General features: G+C 42.9%; 1 protein-coding gene across 4 annotated transcripts in view; it reads left to right on the top strand.

Moving 5' to 3' along the window:
• The window catches only part of Cmss1 (cms1 ribosomal small subunit homolog), a 299,845-nt gene that overhangs the window by 267,807 nt on the left and 5,234 nt on the right, over positions 1 to 26,804 (top strand). For all 4 annotated transcript variants that reach the window (XM_029544545.1, XM_029544547.1, XM_029544546.1 and 1 more), the window contains exons 2-7: positions 4,989 to 5,068; positions 14,780 to 14,854; positions 16,498 to 16,627; positions 20,621 to 20,680; positions 21,989 to 22,091; positions 25,894 to 25,954. In XM_029544545.1, the coding sequence (XP_029400405.1) occupies positions 4,989 to 5,068; positions 14,780 to 14,854; positions 16,498 to 16,627; positions 20,621 to 20,680; positions 21,989 to 22,091; positions 25,894 to 25,954 (509 nt within the window). The remainder of the gene's footprint in view (positions 1 to 4,988; positions 5,069 to 14,779; positions 14,855 to 16,497; positions 16,628 to 20,620; positions 20,681 to 21,988; positions 22,092 to 25,893; positions 25,955 to 26,804) is intronic.

Here is a 26,804-nt window from a genome sequence, read left to right as displayed (position 1 = left end):
TCTCTGTGTAGCCCTGGCTGTCCTGGAACTCACTCTGAAGACCAGGCTGGCCTCGAACTCAGTAATCTGCCTGCCTCTGCCTCCCTACTGCTGGGATTAAAGGCGTGCACCACCACACCTGGCTACAATTTCTTAATTAATGGTTGATGTGGGAAGGCCCATTTCACTGTGGGTCATCCTGGGCAGATGGTCTTGACTTATGTAAGAAAACGAGCTGGGCAAGCCATGGGAGCAAGCCAGTTAAGAGTGCCCCTCCATGGCCTCTGCCTTAGTTCCTGCCTCTAGGTTCCTGCCCCGAATTCCTTTCATGATGAGCTACAGCCATAAGCTGAAATGAACCCTTTCCTCCAAGTTGCTTTTGATCATAGTACTTTACCATGGTGATAAGAAACCTGAACTAGCATGGCTGCTTTGCAGCCCAGCCCCTACTCGCTGGAAGTTCCTTTACCTACAGTTTGCAGGCTCCTGTACAAGACAATACAGAATATAAGTTATAATACATATATATGGAATGTATTAGAGTGCCTTACAGGATGTGGTCCAACTAGTTCAACAATGGCTGCCTACCAACAGAAAAGCCCAAGAGTCCAGAGCTCAGTCCACACGCCTAGATGTCTCATCTGGTCTTCAGTATATGCCAGAATCCCAAAGTAGGCTCTCCTGCCAGGGAGAGCAAGCAGGCAAAGCAAAAGCTTCCTTCTTCCATGTTCTTTCTATAGTCTGTCACCAGAAGGTATGGCCCAGATTAAAGGTGGATCCTCCCACATTAAAAGATCCGGATTAAAAATGGGCCTTCCAACTTCAAATGATTTAATTAAGAAAAATCCCTCACAGCTGTACCAGGTTGCTTGGGTTTTAGTTAATTCCAGAGGTGGTCAAGTTGACAACCAAGAACAGCCATCACCATTGGAAAGGGTGATTTAATTAGCCTTCGTTCATAATCTTTTAAAGGGCACTGTCAGCATCCTTCTTAAGGCCTGGAGGCTGGGAGATTGGATTTATTTAGAGATAAGGGCAAACACTGAGAGAAAGCTGAGAAATCTTGTTTGTAATTGATACTGTTGCCATGGGTCGAAAAAGGACGTTGTCCTTGCCTCCTCTTTTGGAAAAATCCAACCAATCCCATCTGGCTGTGTGGTTTTTAACTAGTCCCCGGGGAGCTGGAAAAATGCAGCCCTGTCCTGGTGCCTCTGCTCCACAGGCTGAGTGACCCACTGGGACTGAGGGGGACAGGCCTGGCGTCACCTCACATCCCGGCAGCCCTGGAGCCTGGCTAGCTTGGACGGCTGTCCTCCTCGTTCACTGTTCCCCTAATGGAAATCACAGAGCTACCATCCTTCTTACTTCAGAAGAGCAGTTTCCTCTTTGGAACCGAAAAATGTCAGACTAAGGAAACAGCTAATGTGTTCAAGCCACGGCGACGAGATGACCTCATTTTGTGTTAAAGGTTTCAAAAGATGAAATAATTTTTGGAACAAAAAGTAACTCAGATTCAGAGTATTTGATTAACAAGATATTTTTAATATTTCCCATGGGCATACAGACTTTTAAATATATTACCTATTTTTCAACTAGATTAACCAAACAGACTGTATTCTGCAGCTAGCAAATTCTAAGGAATAGAGAAATATAGAGTTCATAACTCTCCCCCTCTCTGTTTATTTGTAGGTCATTCTTTTTATTTCAAAGTTTCTGCTAAAGCTAACAATCATATATGAAAATATTTGTATTAGAAATTTAACATTTTCATAAGGACTGTGGGCCGGAGAAATGGCTCAGCATTTGCTGCTCTTACAGATAATTTGAGTTCAGTTCCCAGCACCCCACATGGTGGCTCATACCATCCATAACTCCACTTACAGTACATCTGCCCTTTCTCTGACCTCCTTCCACACCAGATATGCACAGACAAACAGACAGAAAGACAAACCTCATATACATAAAATAAATCTTTTAAAATGTAAGATTTTTTTTTAATACTTTGGGCACTTAATGCATTTTTGCAGACAGTGTATGGTTCAGGTAGAGAGAAAGTCTAATGTATATTTAATACCATCACAAGCCATGAAGCAGAATAAAATCATGTGCTAATCTTACATGCTAAAGGCTAGAAACCACATGGGAAGATATGTAGAGACTGGTGTGTTTATAAAAAGATAAAGAGATATAAGATATGCTCTATGGGAGTGTGGTGGGGTATGGGGGAAGGATGTGTCTCAGCGGGCCCATGCCAAGGCTTCCCTTTCCCCTGAGGGACCAGACACACACTGGTATAGTATAGAGTAGAGTTTATTCAGGGCATGGGGGCTAGGGGGAGTTAAGGTAGCAGAGGCAGAGAAAGGCAGAGAGAGAGAGATTGAGTAGAGAAGTAGAGGCCGGCCATGACCATGTGGAGAGGGAAGGGAATGGGGAGAGAGGGAGCAAGAGGCAAGAGAGGGAGGAGGGGGCAAGCAGCCCCTTTTATAGTGAGTCAGGCTTACCTGGCTGTTGCCAGGTAACTGTGGTGGAGTTTAGACAATGCTAACAGAAAAGAGAAAGGAAGGGCTGTAGAATCAGCCAAGGCTTCACTGAAGGATCTCAATTAAAGGCAGGATGGAAGATAAGAAAATGAGGCCCCAGTGAAATTTCATGCACAAATTCTCACAACCCAATGTGAGAATTTGTGCATGAAAGATGAGCTTTAGCTCCTGGATGTTTGTTTTCTTGTGAGCAATCATGTGGTCTGCAAACCGGTGTCACTTGAGTCCTTTTCCATTGTGTATGATTTTTATTTCCTTTTCTTGCCAGATTGTACTTTATCAAACAAACAGTCATCCTCTGAGTTTGAAAGGGAGAGGAACAGAGAGGGGGAAAGGGGGGGAGAGGGGAAGAGGGGGGAGGGGGAGAGGGAGAGGGGGAAGGAGAAGGAGAGGGGAAGAGGGAGGNAGAGGNGGNGGGAGAGGGAGAGGAGGGGGAGAGGAGGGGGAAGGGGAGAGAGAGGGGAGAGGAGGGGGAGGGGGAAAGAGAGGGGGGAGAGGGGGAGGGAGCTCTGATAAAGCTGTGCTGCTTTGGGTTTGTTTGTTGTTTGGTTGTGTGTGTGTGTTTGTCAGTTTGACAAAAGCTAGAGTTACCTGAGTCAAGGGAAGCTCAGTTTCAAAACTGCCTTCCTCAGATTGCCTCTAGGCCAGCCTGTGGTGCACGTTCTGGACTAATGCCACCGTGGGAGGACCCAACCCACTGTGGACACTGCCAGCCCTGGGCAGATGATCCTCGGAGGTATGAGAGAGCAGGCTGAGCAGATTGTGAGAGCAAGCCAGTAAGCACCGTTCCATGGCTGCTTCTTCCATTTTGCTTCCAGGTTTCTGCTTTGACTTCCTGTCCTGGATTCCTTCAGTTGTATATGAGTTGTAAACTAGGAGTTGGGGGAAATTAACAAAACAAAAACAAAAACAAAACTTTCCTCCCTGAGCTGGTTTTGTTCAGCATTCTATTATAATTGAAACCTAACTAAAATAACTCTGATACTTGTAGGACCAATCAAGCTTTCTTTATTACCAATATTTGTATGTCTGTCTCTAGCCCTTTGAACTTGCCAATGCTGTTATATTTGGTTTAAGTTTCTTACGAACAATATATAGTTATGTCATATTCTTTAGGACATTCTATTATTATGTTTATACCATTCACTTTTTTTAAGATTTTTTTTTCTTTCTGAGTGTTTATGTGTGTATGTGCACATGTGTGCCATTTCCCTTGTAGGACAGAAGAGGGCATCGGGTTTCCTGGAGCAAGAGTTATAGGTGGTAGTGAGCCACTGAATGTGGGTGCTGAGAACTGAATGCAGGTCCTCTGAAAGAAGAGCAAGTGCTGTGAATAGCTGAGTCATCTCTTCAGGCCTAACACCATTTATTTGTAATATGGTGATTGATATGTGAGAGTGTAAATCTGCTGTTTTATTTTTTTCCTTTTTGTTTACTGTTTTTCCCACATGTTTTCTATGGGAAATGGATGATCTCACTTTTTCTCTTTATTTTATTGTGTATCTATACATGTTCCTCAGAGGTTGCTGCACTAAATTATTAGTACAGATAAATATGACCATGCTACAACTCAGTTGTGTGGAAAGTGCTAGCTCTATTTTGTATCCTAACTTCAAGAAGCATAAGTAGGAAACTGCTGACTGCCCACTAGTCTTCCTCCAGTATCGGCCCAGTGGGGTGGGAAAGACAGTTCTTTTACAACATGGGAATTTAGAAGTTAAGGCTCCCAAGGTATCTCTATTGGTGCTGCAGAAGTAGATGAAGAACCCATCACTGGGGGAAACTCCCAGCTCCTTCCCTGATCATCTCTGAAAATACCCTTGTGGTAGGTGGAAAAGAATTTAAGGCATCTTTACCACCTACTTGGGTTAGAGTCTGGGCCTTTGCTGATAGGGATAGGGACATTTTTCTGTAGCTTAAGTAAAGTGGTTATTCTATAAAAGCTTTCCTTCCTTCAAAGCCTATCCTCTAAGGGGTAGGGGCTAGTTGTACTTGATCAAGCACACACCCCAGAGCTTCCTTTCAAAAACTAAGTCCCAATTTCTAGATGTTGCATCACGTCTCAGCATCACCACCACCACCACCAGAAACAAGGTCTCTCTTTGTAGTCCTGGCTGTCCTGGAGCTCACCGTGTAGTGTAGACCAAGCTAGCCTTAAACTCATAGAGGTCCTTCTTCCTTTGCCTCCTAAATGCTGGCATTAAATGTGTCCACACCCTACTCCTACCCCACCTCCTTGTTGGACTATTTCCTAATCACACCATAGGGGACATTTCAGACCCAAACTGTAACACATAATTAAGTAAATATTTCCTAATGTCAGGAGATCTTTAGTTTTTCAGATTCTAAACAAGACTGGCATCTGAATGCTTCAATTTTGAAGCCAAGAGATTAAACCTCCAAGCCAGTCCTACCAAGGTTGTATTGAATGAGAGACACTCTAATTTTGAACTTTGTATCTTCTTTCAGAACAATCAGGTGGTGAGGAAGGGGAGGACACGGAAATGACGAAGCAGGACACAGTTGAGGTTCCTGAGAAAACCCAACAGGTAATATTCACTGTGAGCATCACACTCTTGGCTCTGAAGTCGACCACAGCCACTCCACACCAATTCTTGACCCTAACGTCAGCTGTCACTGGGATCAGGGTGGCTTTTACTTTCTTTGCCCATGAAAAGACCCATGTTTTCCTAACCATAAACCAGTGAGGTTTGTTTTGTCAGTTGTTTCTTCTATTTTACTAGGGAAAATAAACTGTATTTAAGGGGCTGGAGAGAAGCCTCAGTGGTTCAGAACACTTGTTCTTGCAGAGGACCTGGTTCAGTTCCCAGAACGCGCATGGTAGTTCACGCCATCTACAATGCTAGCTCCAGGGGATGCAACTCCCTCTGAACTCCATGGGCTGTAGGCATGCATGTGGTGCACATACAGATATGCAGGCAAGCACTCATACAGATAAAATAAATATAAAAAAATGTATACAAGGTAAACAGTTATGTTGACCTAGGATTTTGTATCGCATCCCCATTAAAAATTGAGCCTTGTTCTTGTGTTCAGTCTTCTAATACCACACACAGCATAAGGAGATGGAACATTACCATGCACACAAAGGCGGTATTACAGTCCCAGTTGATATCTCCATGATAGTGTTCTGTACAGAGGCCCCTTGGCGCCTTGAGACCTAGTCTCCCCTCTCAGACCTGTTTTAACTTCCTACCGTAGATGCCTCCCAGAAAGGCTCCACATGGACATTAAAGGCTTGGATCTCCTCTCTCTTCTAGACTGCCCATGTAGTCCCTCTGATATTTCCACGGCTCCCTGTGAGTGCTCTTCATTTGATTCTTCCTCTAGAATTCATCCCTATTTTGCTTAAACTGGGCCACACATTTGTTTGTTTGTTTGTTTCTCTGTGTATACCTGGCTGCCCTGGAACTCACTCTATAATCCAGAATACTCCTGAACTCAGGGGACCACCTGCCTCTGCCCTGAGTGTTGGTGCTAAAAGCATGCACCACCATGCCCATGTGCTGCTCTTTATCTGAGCATTTTTTCATACTTAGTTTCCTCTGTATTTCTAAAATCTAAAATTCTTCATTCTTGTTAAAACAAGAAACAGTCAATTAAAACATGTTTGTTCTCTGTTTCTGTTATGATGGTTTAGACAAATGGGTCTGCTATCACATCTTTAATCAGATACCACTCAGGTTGTGGACTGAGTGGGGTCTCCACTGGAGAGTCTACCCTGAGAGCCCATTCATGTGCTTCTGGCTCAGTCCTATCTACAAGAACTCAATGCATTGTAACTGACTTGTTCCTCCTTTGCTCAAAGAAGTGCTGAGCAAGAATCCTTAATCCTGAAGCCCTTATGACATAGACTTGGAGCTGATGCCATATTATTTCTTCCATCTTCTGTTAGTCTACTTCCAAAGGGGAGAATCACAGAGGGGCCTGAAGACACTCCAGGACGATCAGGAATAGACTTAACTCCTACATTTCTCTCCAACCATGAAGCTAAAGAGGAAGCAGAGCCAACAACAGTGGTGGAATGGGCATAGGTCGTTTTTGTTCACAAAGGGGAGGCAGAGAAATAGCACAAGGAGTCATTGTTCAGAGGAACAATTTGACAGTGTTTCTGTTTTTTAAATTTTATTACATTTATTTGTTGTGGGTGTGGTGTGTGTGTGTGTGTGTGTGTGTACGCATGTGTACATGCCACAGCATATAAGTGTGGAGGTCAGAGGATAACTTGAAATCACGTCTTTCCTTGTTCCATATGGCCTCTGAGGATAAATTCAGGTCCTCAGACTGAATTGCTCAATTAAGTAGTGAAGCCCAGGAATAGCCTTTGTTCTGCTTCATGTTATCTTTTTCCTGTAAAGTCTTGTATTTACAACTGAGCAGTGTTTCTAGTCTGCCTCCCGACCAGAAGCTAAGGATCCCAGGAGCTCTCTCCATTTTATCCTCAGACCCTGTTCATGCAAGCTAGTAATGCTAGGAGCTGTGGGACTCACTGGTGGTTAATCCACAGGTTGAAGCAAAAGACTTTCCCCATAAACCCTTAAAAGGCTATGTTAGGCCCTTGCTGAAACATCAGAGAGACCATATGGGCATATGGTTTGGGGGAAAGACCAATCTGTGAAGTATAACCTCCTTTTGTTAAAGAGTTCTTTCATAACCAAGTAATACATAACCTCTCATTTACACGTGGTTTTAGTCTTCATGCTTTGAAGTGGATAAATCTAAGGTATATTCTTTCTCTAAAAATCATTATTTTTGATCATATTCACCCTGTTTCCCCCAACCCCTCTCATATCCACCTCCTACGCCTGCCTCCTCTGTCTTTACTTTTATTAAAAATAAAAAACATACCCTACCGAGTCCAATTTGTATTGCCCGTATACTCATGGATGTGGAGCAGTCCACTACATGGTCAGTCCTCCTGGGAACATATCTTAAGGAAAATTCACTCTCCCTCCACCAGAAGCCATTAGCTGTCAATAGCTCCTCAGTTAGGAGCGGGGGCTCATGAACCCAGCCTCCAGCTAGAGTGCTGACCGGCTTGATCTTGTGCAGACAGCCACGGTTGGTGCGAATTCATGAGCCAGCAGTCCTGTATGTCTGGAAGATGCTGTTTTACTCCAGTCCTCCGTGGTCTCTGGCTCTTTAATAGTCTTCCTTTCCCTCTTCCAAAATGATGGTCCCCAAGCCTTAGGGATAGTGACAGCGTTCCATTTGTGGCCGAGCACTCTGTACACTCACTCTCTGCACTTTGACCGATTGTAAATGTATTAATTAATCACTATCTTCTGCACAGAGATGCTTCTCTGGGAGACCTGTGAGCTCCACTCACCTGTGATTATTGATACATTAACTCAGGGAACAGTTTGATGCTTGCTCCATTAACCAACATAATAGAACTAGGTTCTCACCTGGGGTCTGTGAGCCCCACAGTTATACCTCTACGTGTTACAGAGAGCCTAAAATACACACAATGCCTAAACCATCCACCTCAGGTCAGACAGACATTATATCATCTCACATACAAGATGAGAGAGAAAGACCACACTTACATAACTATTTCATTTTGTTATTATTTTAATCTAACTGTGCCTGCTTTTAAGCTGTTATACACAATTCAAGAAATAAACCAGTATATCCTGAGTTTGGTACTGCCCTTTAGCCTTTTGGTTTTGAAGGATAGCTTTTCTGGATTTGGTGATCTAGACTGGCAAGAGTTTTTCCTCAGGGCTTCCTTGCTTTCCTTCCACACCATCCTTGGTTTTAGAGTGTCTGCTCAGAGCTCCTCGGTCCTTCCAATGGGTTGCTTGTGTGAGTTTGAGCCTTTCCATCTCACTGTTCCTGGGGCGCTGCTCTTGTCCAGCACACTTGCCGTGCCAATGAGACCGTGGAGATGAAGTGTCTTTTCTAGCCGTAACTGTGAGAGTCCTCGGAAGCCTCCTGTATCAGGATATCCATCCCTTTCCCAAGGTTTGGGGTTCTCCCTTACTCGATCCATTTTCTATCTGTTTGTCATGGCCTCCCTCCTCTTCTATACTGATGGCATCCAGGGACCTTTTCTGAATTCCTGTATGAATGCGTGCGTTCTTTATATTTGCCTTAACCCTGACAATCTGTCTCCCAATGGACCTCTGCCACTTAGGAGACTCTCCTGAGTTATCTGACCTATTGGGCGTCTCTCCCAAATTTCTGATGTTTTTAAAAGTCTCTTTATTGAATTGCTCTTTAAAAATCCCGTATTATCTTTCTCACTTCACTAAGATGTTTGTTTGTATGCTCTTCGAATTCATAAATCATCCTTAAAATAATCACTTGAATTCTTTGTCTCAACTTTCTTCCTCTTTGCTGTTGGTGGGCCTTAAATCCACTCAGAAGGCTGTTCATTAGACCCACAGTAGTCATGCCATCTAAGCTGGCATGAAGCAAGCAGCAATGGCAATAGTCTTATGGGTTTCAGAATGTATCTGGCTGTACCTGCCTAGTCATCAGGGAATGGCACTATTTGAGGATTAGGAGGTATGGACTTGTTAGGGAAAGTATGTCACTAGGGATGGGCCTTGAAGTTTCAAATGTCCAAATCAGGCCTTGTCTCTGTCTCTGTCTCTGTCTCTCCCCCCTCTGTCTCTGCCTCTCTCTCTCCACCACCGTCCCCTATGGATTGAGATATAGCCTTCAGCTACTGCCCCAGCACTTGCCTGTCTGATGCCATGCTCCCCACCATGATGATAATGGACTAGACCTCTGAAACTATAAGCAAGCCCCCAATTAAATGCCTTGATCATGGTGTCTCTTCACAGCAGTAGAACAGTGACCAAGACTCTGTTGGCTCTGCTGTGACCAGACTTTACATGAGCCCAGTGAGCAGCTTTTAATGGCACCTGATGGCAGATGACTCATACTTTGGTAAAGGCATCTGCTTCCTGATTTCAAGGAGGAATCAACAGGCTGTTGGCTTCCATGTGGACAACTGCTAGGGATTCTGATTCCTGTTGTACTCTGGTATATATCTCCTTTTACATCTGTTGTTCCCATGGTGGTCAGTTCAGAACCTGCCAGTTCGCCTTCCCATTAGATAACCCATGAATTGAAGTCTCTAAGTACAGTCCAACTGTTAGTACAGTTATCCCAGGCCAACTCTCAGAAATTACTACTACCTATTGCTCTAAACTCAGCAGACTGACTACTTTCGCTTTCTCATTCCTCCAGCCGTGTAGTCTCTGTGATGACTTGTAGCCACTCACTCCTTTTCTGTGTTCCTACTCATGCTATCCATGTAACCTGCATCTGCAGAGATGAGTGATCTCCTCCCCCGTACGGTACGGAGCTTAGCTCTTTGTTCAGTTATCAGAGGAAGCTCAGTGGCTTGAACTGGCCCCAAAACATCCTGCATGGCATTGGTGAGAGAGCTTGTAGATGCTACACCACATTGCTGTCAATATGTTTGCCACCATTATAGGATTTGTTTCTGTGCTGTCTCAGAAAAAGCTTTTATCAAAGGCCTTCGATCTCACCCTTCCTTGGATAAGGTCTTTGTATTGTTACTGAGGTGGGGCCAGTGGTGGAATCTACCTGTTTTAGTGCTTTCTATATAGCCAGCCTTTGCTTTTCTAGCATTGCATATTGAACTTTTGCCGCCTTGTCCATGTCTGATATTAGAACTCTATTGGAACCATTTGCTCTGGATGTTTTACCATAGCACCCATATGTACATTTCTGAGCTTCTGGTAACCTCTCACATAAAAGGACATTGGCAATAGGACATTCAGATGTTTGCCTGTCCTCATTAGTATAGGGGAGCATTTCAGGTATCTCAGTTGTTGGCTGAACAGGCACTTATCAGGAGAAAGGACATTGATCCTGTAATCTAATTGAGGCTATATGACATTCCTCAGGTAGAGTCATGTGTTTAGGGGTTTTGAATTCCTCAGATAAGGTTAGAGAAGGAGAAACCCTGCTGATGAGGGGAGTCCCCCATTGTGTGCCACATGGTAGCTAGAGTAAGATGCTGAGAGTGCACTAGGAATGTCAGGAAGCTTTTAAACCTCCAAGCTTGCCTCTAGTGACACTTTCTCCAGCAAGACCACACCTCCTAGACATCAGTGGGGGCCAGCTGTTCAAATACCAAGCCTATGGTGCGGGTGAGGGGTGCATTTCGTTCAAACCACTACAGTCTTCTATATAATGAAACATTTTTTGTAGAAGGTAGGCAAGATAACAAAAGGTCCAGGGCCACTATCTCACAACATGGAACTGTGAACGCAACCTCAGGAGAATACTCGGAAGGTCTAGTGTTGACCACTGAAAGCAGAGATTGGCTTGGAATCCAGTAGCTCAGGGAACTAAAAGATATGTCAGCAAAGTCTAAGACAACTCTAGCACTTCTCTATTGTTCAGTCAGAATAGCAGAGTTGAGCCAAGTGTCATGGAAGGGGAAACTACCTTATTTAGCTCTCGGTAATCCATGGTCGTTTTCCAGGAGCTTTTATGTTTTGGGCGGATAAACCAAACAGCAGACCACGCCAAGGTGATTCCATGTGAGAGAGGTTTATTAAGCAGGGATGGGGGTGGGGCGGCGGGTGGGGCGGCGAAGCAAGTAGAAGAGAAGAGCAGAGAAGAAGAGAGAGAAAGAGGAGAAAGAGAAGAGAAGAAGAAGAGGGGGAAAGGGGAGGGGAGGAGAAGAGAGTGAGGAGGGGGTGATCCCCTAATTTATACGGAGAATGACGTTACACCAATGAGGGTGGGAACTGAGCCAGGTGAGTTGTGGGATTGAGGGTCGTTGTGCTGGCAACGCAGGTCCAGGATCACATGGTTAGGCCAGGCCTTGCAGTGTCCTGGTGCTAACAGGAGCCATCTGTCTTCACAGGCTTTGGGCTTGGTGAATACTCTTAATGTCTTCTAATTCCTCTGTTGCTATAATTTTGTCATAGTTCCCAAGCAGTCTATACTGCTTGATATATGCCATATATGCACACTTACAGTAGATAACTTTATAGAAGAAGATACAACACCAAAAGATACAAGATAAAAGAAAAAGAAAGATAAATCTTTCCAGTCCCCTGTGGTGACCAGTCATATGGGAAGCCAGCTCATTCACCTCTGCTTTCATTGGCTACCTCATCTATTTACCACCCAACCAGGGGGCAGGGGGCTCTCTGAGCTGTTTGACTTCCTCCTTTTCCCCTGTGGTTTGTAGATAGAACTGGCTGTAATCACCAAGGACAGTCAGGCACCTCAGGACAAAATGGGAGGAGCTGCAAGCTGTCTGCTGTCTGGTCCTAGTGCTGTGGACTTTCAAAAGTCTGGTGAAAGGCAGAGGAAGCCCTGTGAGGTTATAGTGATCTGTACTACAGTGGATGTTCACCTTGATCATCCTCTTCTGAACTTTCCTCAGCTCCCACAAATGCATAATCACCTGCAACCACTGGATCCTCCCCTTCCTCCCTGAGCTTTTGGGGACCCTAAAGAGGAAGTGACTTCTGCTCTGCTTTGTGGGTCCAGCTGATTTCCTGCCACATGGACTCTATACCTCAGCTCTCCTGACTAAATCAGTGGAGAAAATGCTGTGTATGACCTTGACAGTTGCCAGTGATAGAGCAATGCAGGCTCGATTTTTTTTTTTTTTTTTTTTGTCTAGAGATTCGGAGTTACACTTATTTTTAATTCTAAAATTGAAGCGCCCATACCCTTAATAAGTAAGCTCACTTTTAGATTTAACTTGATTCTTGTTTGAATTAATCAGCTTCTAAGCCTAATAATATGTAATCAATACATCTAACCCTCTTGAAGGCCAGCAGTTCTGAACCGTGAGCCTCACATGACTCCTTTAAATGACCCTTTCACAGGGGTTGCCTAAGAATATCAGAAAACACATATTTACATTATGATTCATAACAGTAAGAAAATTACAGTTGTGAGGTACCAGTGAAATAATTTATGGTTAGGGGTCACCACAACATGGGGAACCTGATTAGGGGACTGCAGCATTAGGAGCATGGAGAACCACTGCTGTGGAGAAGAGCTTCAAGATATGCTAAATAAGAAAACACAAGGTGCCTGAGCCTGCTTCCCAAAACCTTGATAATGGCTAACAAATGCCAGATTCAGTGCTGGAGGCTGAGGTAGGGGGTGTTTGTTATTGTTTTTGTTTTGAGATATTCATTCTCTCTCTCTCTCTCTCTCTCTCTCTCTCTCTCTCTCTCTCTCTCTCTCTCCCTCCCTCCTTCCCTCCCTCCCTCCCCTCCCTCCCTGGGTGATCGGGAACTTACTGTGTACTGTTAGGTCTCAAACCCAGAACAAATGTCACTCAGCACCTGTGGCTTGTCTCAGCACATCTCACCCTGCCCCTACCCTAATCCTCTCTCCTCTTCCTCTCTCCTTCTCCAGCCTCAACCATTTTGGCTACACTGCTCTCAGGCCCGTGTGGCTGTCTTGTTCAGCAGCTCCCCTCTTGCTCTCCCTCCCCTGTCTCCTCTCATAACCCAGTGAACGTGCTGGCCATGTTCAGCCTGGACTCTTCCCTCAGCCTGCTTTCTCCCTTATCTCTACAGTACAGATCTTCTCCATACCTCAGATGCAGTCATGGCCTCCTCCTTTTCCTTCATTTTTTTCATTCAGGAACCTCATGGCAGCCTTCCTGCCTCAGCCTCACAAGGGCCGGATTGTAGACCTGGGTCTGGTGTATGCTTTAAGGGCTTGACTAATTCCATCCAGACCTTTGCTTAGAAGGAAGAGCTGAATGATCCCTTACTCTATAATTGGATGCTTTTATGGCCATCTGGCATCTTCTGTGACATATTAGTGGCCTTGGCCCAGTTTCTTATTGGCATGTACAAACATTGAATTGACATTAATCTACATCCACAAGACAGCTTAACTTTCTAAGTAAGTAAGACAGTATCTTTATTTTCTTAAGCTGCAAGGCAGTTAGTCTTTACAGGTTTTTTTGTTTAAACTGTAAAGAAGCTAAAGATTAACGATAGCCATGTTATTTTAATCTCAACCCTTTAAAATCTACTCTACTTCCTGAAACAGTGCCTAAATATTGTGTCATTGGTCCAGTGCCTTAAGTTACACTCATCATGTCCCTCTTTAACTTGACACTATAGGCATTCGTGATCTGTGGGTTCTGTTGTTGTTGTTGTTGTTGTTGTTTGAGACAGGGTCTCACTTTGTAGCTGTGGCTGTCCTGGAACTCATTATGTAGACCAAACAGGCCTCAAACTCACAGAGGTCCTTTACTTCTGCTTCTTGTGCAGGGATCAAAGGTATGTGCCACCATGAACAGCTTCAATCTGCCCTTTTTCTTAGAAAGATTCATCTGTGATCATTTTGAGCAGAACAGTAGAGACACGGTTGTTCTAGCTGGTAGCTGACTATTTAAACAGATACTCTCTACTTGGAATGAATCTAATTTAATAATTCCATTTTACGTCTCACTTGGCAACCTGCTTGAAATGTTGCATAAACATCCAGCACAGGAAACATTTTATTTTGCTGCTTATGATTAATACATGTGGAACCTGCACATTCCATTTCATAAATCAAGGCTTTAGTCAAAATTTCCTGCTTTTCTACCTTAAAAAACAAAACTCACTTTAAAAATAGCATGGAACGATACACGGTTCGTAGGGTTAAGGCCACTGGCAAATCAATCACCCTTGGTGCTATAGTGCAGAACCTGCACTCAGACCGTCAGCAGGGATGTTCATTCTGTACTCATCTTTAAATGACTGCATGTGTACAGCTGGTTTTGTAAAAGCCTAAGTAAACACATGCTACTTGGGATTCTCTCTGTGCTGTTGAAAAGAGGGAAGGAGCAGGGTACTACAAACAATGGCCCTCGGAAGCAGAGGCTTCTACATGAAGCTCATGGAAAACTTGAGCTGCTCTAGTCAGGGTCTGCCTTGCCACATCACCATTTAAACACATCTATTTCTGCCCTTGGCTTCCATCTCTAATCATCTGCACACATCAAGCACACATATACACTCATTCACTCACACATTTTGATGTCTGTTCAAGGATTTTTCCGGCCTTACATCATCTGCACTTTCTGACTTTCTCAAACTCTGTCGCCTCAGCTGCTCCCGAACAGCTCCAGTGGGTTGTGCAGCATCTCTGTGGAATGTTCCCAAGGTCCTCTGAGGAGGATATGCTCAGCAGAAGGTGCTCTGGGAGTCATGCCACTCACTGACACTTCATTCCGCAAAGATGAAAGCTCTCTCGTTTATATTTCTTCACAGCCCACTGAGTGTTTCTTGACACAAGCAAAGGACTCCAAAGCAGAGGACTCCCGGAAGACCAGGAAGTGGAAGAAGGTACCAGCAACAGTTTGTGACAGTGCTGTGGCCACATGTGGCCTGTGATACTTTTCTCTATCATACTTACGTGAAGCTATTTATTGCAGTGCCTGACTTAGTGATTCTGAATCTGTAAGGTTCAAGATCCTTTGAACTTTCCACAGGTCACTAGGAATAAGTTTTCTTTGGGGAACTAAAATTAAACTTTCCTGACTGCCATTTCACTCCTGTGAAACACAGGACTGGGCTCTCACTGAGACTTCTAGGAGGAGCCCGAGTGCCTCCTGTGCTCACCCCTCTGCTTTTATCCAAGAAAGTCCATCACCAACCTCCTTTTCTCATTCATTCTGTTTCTTAAACCTTCTGCTCAAGTAATAACGAGAAGAAAACAAGCACAGGAAGGTACCGTAGTGTATTTCTAACTCTGATCCAGGCCATAAATTAAAGGCAGACGTTCCCCCTTCCTCTTAAATGATGTCTCTGCACACTGAGAAGCCTCTTGCTCCTGGGCAGACTTTCTGGTTAGCTTTTCCCTTCTACCACAGTTGTGAGAACAGCAGTGTGGTTTGCCCCCTGCCAAGCCGGGCATGCTGCTGAGGTCACAGGAGGAAGTGCTTGGGATGAGAGAAATGGGGGTCTCAGCCAATTAGCTGTTTAACAGCAGGAGTTCAGAAAGGAGCAGGACACTCTGGTTTCTTCTCGCACAAATGGCCAAATAGGAAGGTGGGACGTGCCAGATTGGCTGAGGTTTGGCAGGCCTTTAGAGAAGTCCTTCACTTCACTTTGACTGTTCACTCCCTCTGGGCCTTGGGGAACCTCAGGTTCTGGAAGTTCAAGGTCAGAGGTCTAGCTAGTTCAGCTTGGCTAAGGTCATGCTAACTTAGGGGGCTAACCAAAGTGTCACTGGGAGGTCAACACCTTTGATGGAACCTTGAGTAGTTCTGACAGTGCTGTAGAAATGAGAATATTGGGGCAGAGGAGTGGAGAGGAATGCCTCTTTCTGGGCCTTTGGAGAAACATTACAAGGAAGTAAGGTTATTTAGTGATAAAAATGGATAATCTTGTTTCCCTGTATTGCATGCATGTAATAAAAGTTCTATACAAAGAAGTCCACATCAAAAGAGATGTGGCATCTGTTCTGTTGTGTCTCTGTGAGGCCTTGGGGTTGTCTCCAAGACCAGAAGAGTCAGTAGGCCGTGTCCACTTTGCATTTAGCACCCGTGCTCAGCTTAGTCTGCAGAAGTCCAGCCTGAGGCTTACCATCTAAACAGGGTGCACAGGAAGTTCTCCAAATCCTGTTCTTTCAAGAGTACAGATCGTATAGGAGTTAAAAAGAAGTTTCCATAGAACAAGACTTCTAAGACTTTTAACAGAAAATATTTTGTGCTGAGGGGAAATTTTTCACTTCTAAAAGATGTAGACCAGACATTACAGGGAGCCCACTAGATCATCTCTTCATTTTTCCAGCACTTACTGTGTCTAAGAAGTATGCTGTGAGGCTTCCCAGGGGATGTTTTAAAACTCGGGTTCTTTCTCAGCTATCACCAAAAGCCATGTGCCATTTAAGTGTCAGAGAAATGAACCTACACCACAGGCCATTCTAAAGTCTGTGTTCTGCTTTCTTTTTTTTTTTTTTTTTTTTCCTTCTTCTCTTGTTTTAGAAGAAAATTTCTGATATTCTTGCAAAATCAGAGCCCAAACCAGGGACCCCTGAGGACCTTCAGAAGCTGATCAGGGACCATCACAGCAGCAGCCGTTCTGTGATTGAATTAGAAGAACTGCACCTACCAGGTACAGCCAGGCTTCTGTTTTCCTAAGGAACAAACTGGGTTCAGTTTTTAACTGTTTTGTAGTTGAAAATGTATACCTTTTACACACACACACACACACATACACACACACACACTCTTAATCCTCGTTCCTCCGTCTAGATGTTTTTAACTGTTAGTGATTTATTTCGGATATTTAAAATATATTTGCAGGGCTGGTGAGATGGCTCAGTAGGTAAGAGCACCCGACTGCTCTTGCAAAGGTCCGGAGTTCAAATCCCAGCAACCACATGGTGGCTCCCAACCATCCGTAACAAGATCTGACGCCCTCTTCTGGAGTGTCTGAAGACAACTACAGTGTACTTAAATATAATAAATAAATAAATCTTTAAATATATATATATATATATATATATATATATATTTGCAGAATTGAATACCAAGATTTATGTATGTACTTTATCTTTTACTGAAAAGATTAATTATTCAGTACACAACCTTATCAGATGCTTCAAGGGGTAAATGTCTCCAATGAAGATAAGATATTAAACTCACAAAAGGACATTTCACACATTTAAAAAGTATTGGTATAGAACTTTGTTGACTCATCCTATAAATAAGAACTTTAATCTTGGTAAGTCTGTTAGAGCAGGTCTGAATTCCAGAACTCAGGATACAGTAGGATCACAAGTTTGAGTCTAGCCTGGGCTATAGAGCAGGCACCCTATCTCCAAAAAAAATTTTTAAAAATATTTGCTAATTAAGTATGTTAGTTTTGTTGTTGTAGTGTTCCAATTGTAAAATAATATTCGGGTTGTGTCCCAGACTCTTTCAAGCCAGCTAGCTAAATGGGTGATAGAATTCTGCATTTTCACGGAAGCAACTAGAGTTTGAGGTTTGTCGCCTTACTTAGAATGAGAAGATACTGCACTTCAAGTAAAGTCGCTACTCTGAGCTTTTAGGTTATGATGCATCTGTAAGGTTCTTTTCTCAGCAAGGGTAGGAGAAGACAGATGTTACCCTGAAAGCCAACCATAAGGAGCTTTGGCACCTCTGTTGCAGATAAGCTGTTTCCAGACTACAGGACACAGCTAGTGCCACACTGGGAAAAGGTCAACAGTAGCTGACTTTCCATTCCAGATTTATGCTTTCTTTCTTTTTTTTAGATTTATTTATTTATTATATGTAAGTACACTATAGCTGTCTTCAGACTCTCCAGAAGAGGGAGTCAGATCTTGTTACGGATGGTTATGAGCCACCATGTGGTTGCTGGGATTTGAACTCCAGACCTTCGGAAGAGCAGTCGGGTGCTCTTACCCACTGAGTCATCTCACCAGCCTAATTTATGCTTTCTAGAAGCCTAAGAAGCTGAATAACAGCCTATTCCTGCATAGTTACGATTCTTCTGGGCTCTTTCTTAAGTGTTCTTTGGGGTTAGCAGGAGGAACGCGCATGCGCACACATGTTCTTTTCCAAGACAGTTGCCCTCTGGGGAACTAGAAGCATGCACTTAGATATAAACAGGACCAGGATTCTAAAGTTTACTGAGCCCAGAGGGCTGCTTCTCTGTTGGAGGGCTGTGTCCTGGCTGCTCTAAGCAGGAACCGGTGTGTCCCATAGGCTCTGGCCAGCCTGAGGCTGATGTCTAGTTTTTACTCAGACTCAGTTTCCTATTCTGTGATCTCAGAGAACATCAGTAAACCTTGAATCCTCTGCAGAATTGTTAAGATCTGAAGATTAAAAGAAATTCTTGGGGTTCAGCTGAGTTCCATAGTAAATCTGGGTCATGTTATTGTTTTAAAGCTCCATAACACAGCTGGATAAGATCATGGGCTCCTGGATGCTCTGGGGAGGTGGGAGTGGGATGGGTGGGTATGTTAGAACAGCCAGAAAGATCAGGCTTTGTTTTCAGCTAAAAGATGACTACTTGAGGAATAGTCAGTTAAGGCATATGAGAAGGTTTTAGAGAAAAGGCCCTGGTCACCACACGAAGACCAAAAACAGGGCTAGGAGCCATGTTAGGTGAAGAGATAGAACACCACTCGTTGTTCAGAATCAGCTAAAGAAGGGGTATGAATGTTAAAGTATTGTTTTGTCAAGTGTATCATTTGTCACGTGTATCATTTGTCAAGTGTCTGACTTGATTTTAATTGAGGTTTATGTCTGAAGGGCAAGGACATGTCCTCTTAATTACTATTAATTGTGCTGCACGCTGCTAACATCTTACATGTGGGGACTTAATTAAGGATTTCCAGACCAAAGATACTGGGAGCTAATTAACCTCTGCTGTCTTCTGAGAGCTGGTTTGGTTTAGATCAATGCCCCTAAGTAGGCAACCAACTCACCCAGCAAACAAACAAGGGACCCAACCCAGGAGCGTCCGTTCCTGTTCTGCTTTGGGTAGAGCTCTCCAGATGGGTCTGATCTTGTCTCAGCTGGGAGAATTATGTGTTTAAAGGCCGTCAAGGGCTCCCTGCCTCTACAGAGGCAACAACTCTGCAGATATTACAGAAAATGAGTTCTATGTATTGGGTCACAATACAAATGTCAAACTTCAGTTGGTAATGCTTCACTCCCTAACACTCTTATATTTACATAGAAACTTTTTTCATAGAAAGAGTTAAGTTGATAACCATGTTACACACACACACACACACACGTTTGTGTGTGCTCAGAGTTAATACTGTTACATATCCCATGGCTATCACAGAGCAACAAAGGTCCTTTTCATTCTGGTGTACTACATTGTATTTTACAGCTAGGCTGAATTGTGTTATATTTTGGCACATTATTCCCATCTTTTCAAACTCTATACTGTATTTCCCTTCCCCATAAGCATTTCCTCTAAATAGTAACATTATGTTTTTATAAATGAATTCTTCCATGCCATGTTACATAGTATGTACATTGTTATTCTTATCTAAATTACATCTGCAGATCCACTCATTCTGTTTCCTCACATCAGGCTGACTTCAGATGTGCCAGATGTGGCCTTGTGCACATCTCCGGCATCTGAGATGCTACACAGTGCTGCAGCCCTTTTATCTGTCACAGAGCGCTCACCCAGCTTCCCACATGTGGACACCTGTACAGCTTCCCACAACTCAAGATCCTGAACGTTGCCAAAATTAATCATTTTGTGTATCCACTTACAACACACACACAAAAATTTCTGGCCATTGTTTATCCAGAAAATAAATCAGGGGATCACAGAGTATATAATCTTAATATTATTATTTTCCAAAATAGGCTTCCCACTTGACAGTTCTTCCTGCAGTTGGCAAGTGTTACCATCACCCCACATTCTCCATAACTCTGACTGTTGTACATCTTTCTAATATTGGTCATTCCTCTGATGGCTCCCTCCCCGCTGTATCAGTTTGTTCTCCTGGATAACTAATGGATCTGGGATTCTCTCAAATATCTGACCAGTTCAGCTTTCCTTTGCACTTTGCCTAGTTAGTAGACTTCAATGTAATATGCTTCCTCTCTTGGTAAACAATATGCAAAGCCTTCACTTCACTATTCTAGAGTTAAAGGTGCCTATCCCACGGATGAGCCTTGGACAAAGTGGCCCGCCCCATATATACGCAAATGACAAAAATGTGCTCAATGGGTTATATACATATATTTGTGCACATTTGTATGTAATAATAAAAATAACAAAGAGGCTATCAGTTTGAGAGTGGGGGCATGGGAGGGGTTGGAGGGAGGAAATATGGGGAAGCTGGAGGGAGAAAGAAGGGGGAGGGGAAGTGAGGTGATTATATTTTCAATAAAAATGTAAAAATAGAAATGACATATGAGAAAACAAAGTCTATTGTTGCTACTGCTGCTCTTTTAAATAACACTTTAAACAATGAGCCTCAGGTCACTCGTGCTCTGTAATCCCGTGAGAAGGACCCCTTCACATTTCATCTGCTCTGTAATCCCGTGAGAAGGTACCCTCACATTTCATCTGCTTTTACCATGTGCTTGCCAAGCTCTCAGCAAAGCGTGTTACTCGTATTCCTAGATTCCTGCTTCCTCAAGGCCAATGATTTGACTCACAGTCTCTCTTCATACCTAAAAGAAAGTAAGTAAAGTCTGATTTAAAAAAAAAATATATTAAGCAGGTGATTATTCTAAAACAGAAAAGGGTTGAAGTCAGGTGCAGGAAGATCAACACTTGTTCAAGGCTACATAGGGAAACTCAAAAACCCAAAATAAGTAAATAAGGTTGGTCTCTCTAAATTAAAACAAACAAACAAACAATTTGTACCACATTTAAAACTAAAAGTTTCTAGCTTAAGTGGAGATGGATTTGGTACTATTGTCTGCCTTTTCTGGGTCATGCTCTGTAGCCCAGGATATCCTCAAACTCATAACTCCCCTCTCTCAGCTTCTCATGTGCTGAGAACATAAGCCACACTAGCATACACGTTATTTGATGTACAGCTTTACTGTTTAAATGTATCACTGTTTTGCTCTGGCTTGGGGCCCCATCTGGGGTTTATAATATACTAGATTAGTCTAGGGGCCCAGACAGGGGCATCCTAACCTAGCACCTCCTCTGAACAGTCCTTGAACTTGACCTTGTTATTGAAATGATCAGGAAATTGAACCTTGTGGTCTGTAACAGCTGTGAGAACGTCAGGTTCTGTGTACACATTCAGAATTCACAGTTATTACAGCCAATCTGATTTGATATTTTAGTTTGTATTGTGCACCACTAGAAAAACTAAATTATTCATATCAAAATATCATCTCCTTGTTTCTAGCAATGCAGTGACTGATGTAGAGAGGTTGACTGTCTTCTCTCAGCCGTTCAGTGGTATCATGACACCCAGTTCAGCTCATTAATCATTTCTCAGAATTTAACTTCACAAATAAAAACCTAAATTATAATAGGAATAATATCCTGGCATAAAAACTTTAAAATATTAAAAATTTTAAGCCTATTTAATAAACATATAACTAATGAATTTGAGGTATTATTCATTCTCTGCCCTATTTTAGGTCATGCTGAATATCTCTTTAAAATTTAGCTTAGGCTGGGTTTGGTGGTTTGTGCCTCTAATCCCAGGCAGGTGGATTGCTATGAGTTCCAAGTCAGCTACAGCTGTGCTCTGTCTTTAAACAAACAAGCAAAAAAGCTAAACTACACTAAAATCTAACATAATTGAGTCAGAATTTTCCTGTTGGTCAACGTTGTCTTCAAGCATTAAACATAAATTTTATCTGCTTTCTAAAGTAGCAGAAAATGTAACAATAGTCAGTTCTTGATTTGGTTTTTATATATATATATATTCTTATACACTAATAAATAAACAATTGGAGAATATCCACCATTGGCAGTGCTATTTTGCTGTGTTCAGAATGGTTTTTGTGATCTATGTTGCAGTCTGTCCTAAGTGGGTAAAACTTCGGAAAACCCACAACGAGAAGAAGTCGGTCCTGATGCTAATCCTCTGCAGCTCCGCTGTGCGAGCCCTGGAGCTCATCAGGTCAGAAGTCTCCCCAGTTGTGTCTCCTGAGTGCGTTCTGCAGAACTGATACTTGCCCACCTGTATATTCTGTGTACAGCGAGTAAAACAGAGTCCCGCCCTATGGGATTGACATTCTGTTGGAGAGGCAGACAACAGGCCAGTACAACGTGTGACAGTGTTCCACACAGTAATGCATTATGTAAAGAAAAGTAAGGCACGGGATGAAATATCCATGGATGGCATTCTTTTAAAGGGGAAGGGCATTAGAGCAGAGACTTAAATGAAGCGAAGGGCAGAGCTGCACAGCGTTCTTGACCTTAAACCAGAGGTGGACTTTCAGGTGTGCAGCAGTGAGCCCTGACGAAGGATGCCATGGGAGGATTTGGGGCTGAGGAATGTTCTGAGTCATTTTAGAGGCCCAGTTATGCTGCCGTGTGGACAACCACACTGTGCAGGGCAAGGGCATAAGCAATGAGAGGGCACTAAGCAAAAAGGCAGGCTGCAAATGGAATGGTCCAACTCAAAATAACAAGGAAAGACAGGGTGCCAGGGAATGAACTTACCAACCTACATACAGGAAGCATCATGGGACAGAAAAGCTCTGAGATTCAAGTGGGTACCATGCTCCCGAGAGGAGACTCCGTGTTGTGAATACACTTTACTTGGGGTCATGTACAGATTTCACAGGTTCCAAGTAAATCTTCAGGAGAATTTGTTCTGTTTAACTAGATAAACTATTTTAAACTTTTACAAAAACATACAACTAAAATGGCCAACAGAGGTTTACAAAAGACCACTTAGAAGAGGCCCATCCCTCCAGATGGTCAGTCCATGAATTGCAGAGTCTCAGCAGCACTGTGTCTGGGACTGTCACATGTGAAACAGGCCCAGGTGCGTTTGACAGTGCAGCATACAGAAAAGGTGACAAATAAGAAATCAGCAGGGGCAGACAGACTGTTCAACAACTGTGTTGAACAACTGATTAGTCATCTGAAAAAATAAAGTTGGATTCTTATCTCACCCCTTCTACCAAGATAAATTCCAAAGAGACCAAAAATCTAAAGAAAAAAATATGTATTAAAGGTAAGTTGGTGCTTTATTAAGGGCTTTCACAGATGTCTTCAGTTGCTGAATTCTTGGGGGGGAAAAAAAACCCTTCCACTGGACCTATGTAACATTCAGCTTACAGAGAACAAAGGACAGATGTAGTAGGTGGCACTTACAGGAACCAGGCTTTAACAGGAGACAAAACAAAGGAAGTTTATGTCTTGAAACAGGAGCTTTGTCAAGTATGCTAAGGTGCAAGTATGGGGACTCTATGGTAACTTAACATCTGTTTTTCTAGATGAACTAATCAAATCATGGTTTTAGAAAAGAAGTTAAACTTTACTATTCCTTCAAACTCATCTTTCTCCACCTCAGCATACACATTGAACCTTACCCCACATTCTCCAGTAAAGCAAAATTTTCAAGTACGTCTGCTCCAAACATAACTGCGTAACTGATCTTCAGCAACCCAGTCTACCTGGGTAGACGTCTATACTTGCTGGCCCTGAAATCAGAGCATTTCACGTGACATTTCAGCATTCTACAGAACCCATTGCAAATTGACATGCTAATGACGAAGAAGCTGGCCTGCCTGTGACCTCTTCAAAACAAGTTGTCATATTGATTTGAGCTTCTACTCTATATAAATTCCTTTCTAAGGGGCATAGAAGCACCGAGTGGTCACATTTCATTTACCAAGTGTCCCAAGCTCTGTTATGATCCATTTCAAGGTTAAATGAATTACAAAGTGTCATTTGAACAGGCACACATACAGAAAAAGCCTATTCACAAAGACCAACCTTAGTAATTCTATCTTAAGAACTTCTGTCCCCTTGACTGCCGTGATTCCTGTTGTTTTCCTTGTTACACTTGCAGTGGAAAATGCTATGTATAATTAAGGATTTGCTTGCAGTACAAACTGGATTGTATGTCTCACTGTCTTGCATATTAGTATGTCCCCCTGGTCAACAGTGTTTCTCGAAACATAATGACACATTAAGGAAAGCGATATCCCTTTCTTCAGTATCTAAATCCTAACTAAAACTTACTTGTTCATTATACCCACTTAAACTCAAAACAGAATTTTAGGTGACACACAGAAATACATGAAATAAAAAACAGGTGGTTAAATAGGAAAACAAGAAACATCAGAAAATCAGATGAAGCCAGCTGGAACTTTGTGTTCATTGAGCCCTTCCTTAAAGCCTTCTGGGTTATAGAGATGGCCCCAACTTCTCTGGACAGAATGTGTTGAGAAACTTTAGTTCCCATATCCATGGCATCCTGTGAGTTCAAATTTAAAAATAAAAACTGGTCCCAGGGTGACATAGTGGTACCACCATTCATGTCATCTATCAAACAACAGAATGAGCAGATGCTGTAATCTGGCTGTTCATAGGGCAACCAGTTGTCTGAGGCCCCACGGTCACAACAGTCCTCATAAAACCAGTCCTCTAAAGTAGCAGCAGACCAGCCTTGACCCTCAGAACTGATCACCTGAGTTGCTGTGGATAGATCCAGAGTGTTGAATACATGGAACTACATGGACTACCTTACCTACATATTAGATGTTATAAGTCAGCAACCTAGGCCGAGTTTAGCCGGTAGCACTCGGTCCCTAAAATGTTGAAATGAAGCTGAGCCTACTGCTGCCTGCACGTGATCCCAGCACTTGGGAGTGCCAGCGGTGGAGGATAGCAAATGTGAAGACAGCCTGCATAACAGGTTCAAGAACAGTCTCAGGTATAGAGCAAGACCCTATAAAGACTTGAAGGTGTGTGTGTGTGTGTGTGTGTGTGTGTGTGTGTGTGTGTGTGTGTGTGTGTGTGTATTGGTAGGTAGAGTGATGATTTTCAATTCATTGGACATTTAAAAATCTAGATGTTTGGTGTCTCCAAAAACCCTTAATGCTGGACCCATAGCATCTCATCTTGGTAACTGGCTTAACAGGGTCCCTGGTTCCCCTCAGCCCTCACAGCTGCCACCTAAAGAATCGCCTGGCTTCTGCATGACCCACTCCTGCCTTCATGGATCAGGATACAGGCCTGCATCTTTTTTCCTTCCTTCCTCCTCCCCTTCATTCCTTCTCTCTCTCAGACTGGAATGGTTTCCCGAATGAAATTTCACAGAGAAGTTCAATATACAAAGTACGAATGTGGGGGCCCTTGTGCTAGGACCTGAGCCCTCCTCTCTGATGGGCTTGTCCTGTGCTTCTCTGTCTGGCCACCCCAGCGTCCCCAGGTCACAGCAGAGGTTACTGCTCTGAGATTTCCTCTTGTGACCAGGTTTTTTTTTTTTTTAAAGACATATCATGCAGAAATACATGGGAGATTCTCTGCCACACACCTGAAATACAGAAATTCTCTTTAGAGAACAGCAGATACACATGTTTGAATCATCCAAGAGAGACCAAAGTAGGCTGAATTTGAGCTCAGAAGCACACGCAGATGTGGGCTTGAACAAGTGGTTTCCCCCATTTCTGATTATTTTTTTGAGATAGCATCTTGCTCTGTCCCCTAGGGTGGTCTTAATATAACCACAATCCTCCTGCCTCAGACTCGTAAGTGATTTCACACACATGTCACTGTGCCTGAAAGCCCAGTCCAGTTTCACTGTAGAGACAGACTTGCCCAAAGATCTTCTTGTGTTAAGATATAAACATGACTGTGGACATTTAGAACATTGTTTTAAATGATAAGCTATAATCTGTAAATTCTTAAATGAGTAAGTTGTTATAATCTATTAAATGCATTAATTCATCCCTTTTCGTTAGGTCTCTGACAGCATTCAAAGGAGATGCCAAGGTTATGAAATTATTTGCAAAACACATAAAGGTAAGCAAGGGCCTGTAGTTCTGATAAGAGATAAATGGTCCCCAGTGGCTCCTAGGACCTCCTCATTTCCTTCCAGCCTCTTCAAATCTCCTTGGAAACCATTGTCCTTTATCCATTCTTTTTTTTTTTTTTTCTAACTCTTTATTAAGAAGGAACCCATGTCAGCACTGCTGTGTAGACAATGACAAAGATCAAGGGAAACACATCAGGGATCGTGTAGACAGTAATAGACATTGTCCTTTATATAATCAATGTATAATAGTTAAAGAGAGTTTAATCATTATTAAGCAAACATTTTTGCATACACAGCCTTCTCTTTATTTTTTCTGTGCCTTTGTCATTTGTTTGACTTTAAGCAATTCGGCCTGGATAGCTTTATCTCCTGGGGCTACCTCCTGTTTCTTCTTAAGATCAGCCAATGCTTGATCATATTCTTTCAATCCTTGCCATCCTTGCGCTTTAAGTTGTGTGCTGAATATTGGTGCTTGTAAGCTGAAGATGTCAAATTGGCAGGGGGCAATTGACAGTTGCTTAGAGGCTCCTGAAATGGGCCCTTCAAATACTAAAGCACTATACTGAAAATCACAAGGATGGCAAAGATTGAAAGAATATCCATTCTTGATATGACAGCTAATAACTATTAAGGTTTCCTCTGTGTTTCATGCCTCCACATGGCTTCCTTGGCCTATGCAATCATGTTCTCTGCCTTGCTCCACTCCTGACCACTCCTAAACAAAAGCTGAGCTTTCTTTCCCAGTTCCTTGGGTATTTACCAGTTTTCTTTAAAAAAAAAAAAAAAAAAAAAAAAATCCTAGTGCCCCTATTTGTTTTGGGGTGGTTTTGGTTTTTT

Source organism: Mus pahari, chromosome 12, assembly GCF_900095145.1.
Source record: "Mus pahari chromosome 12, PAHARI_EIJ_v1.1, whole genome shotgun sequence".
In the NCBI taxonomy this organism is placed as follows: domain Eukaryota; kingdom Metazoa; phylum Chordata; class Mammalia; order Rodentia; family Muridae; genus Mus; species Mus pahari.
This window is presented reverse-complemented; position numbering and strand designations above follow the sequence as displayed.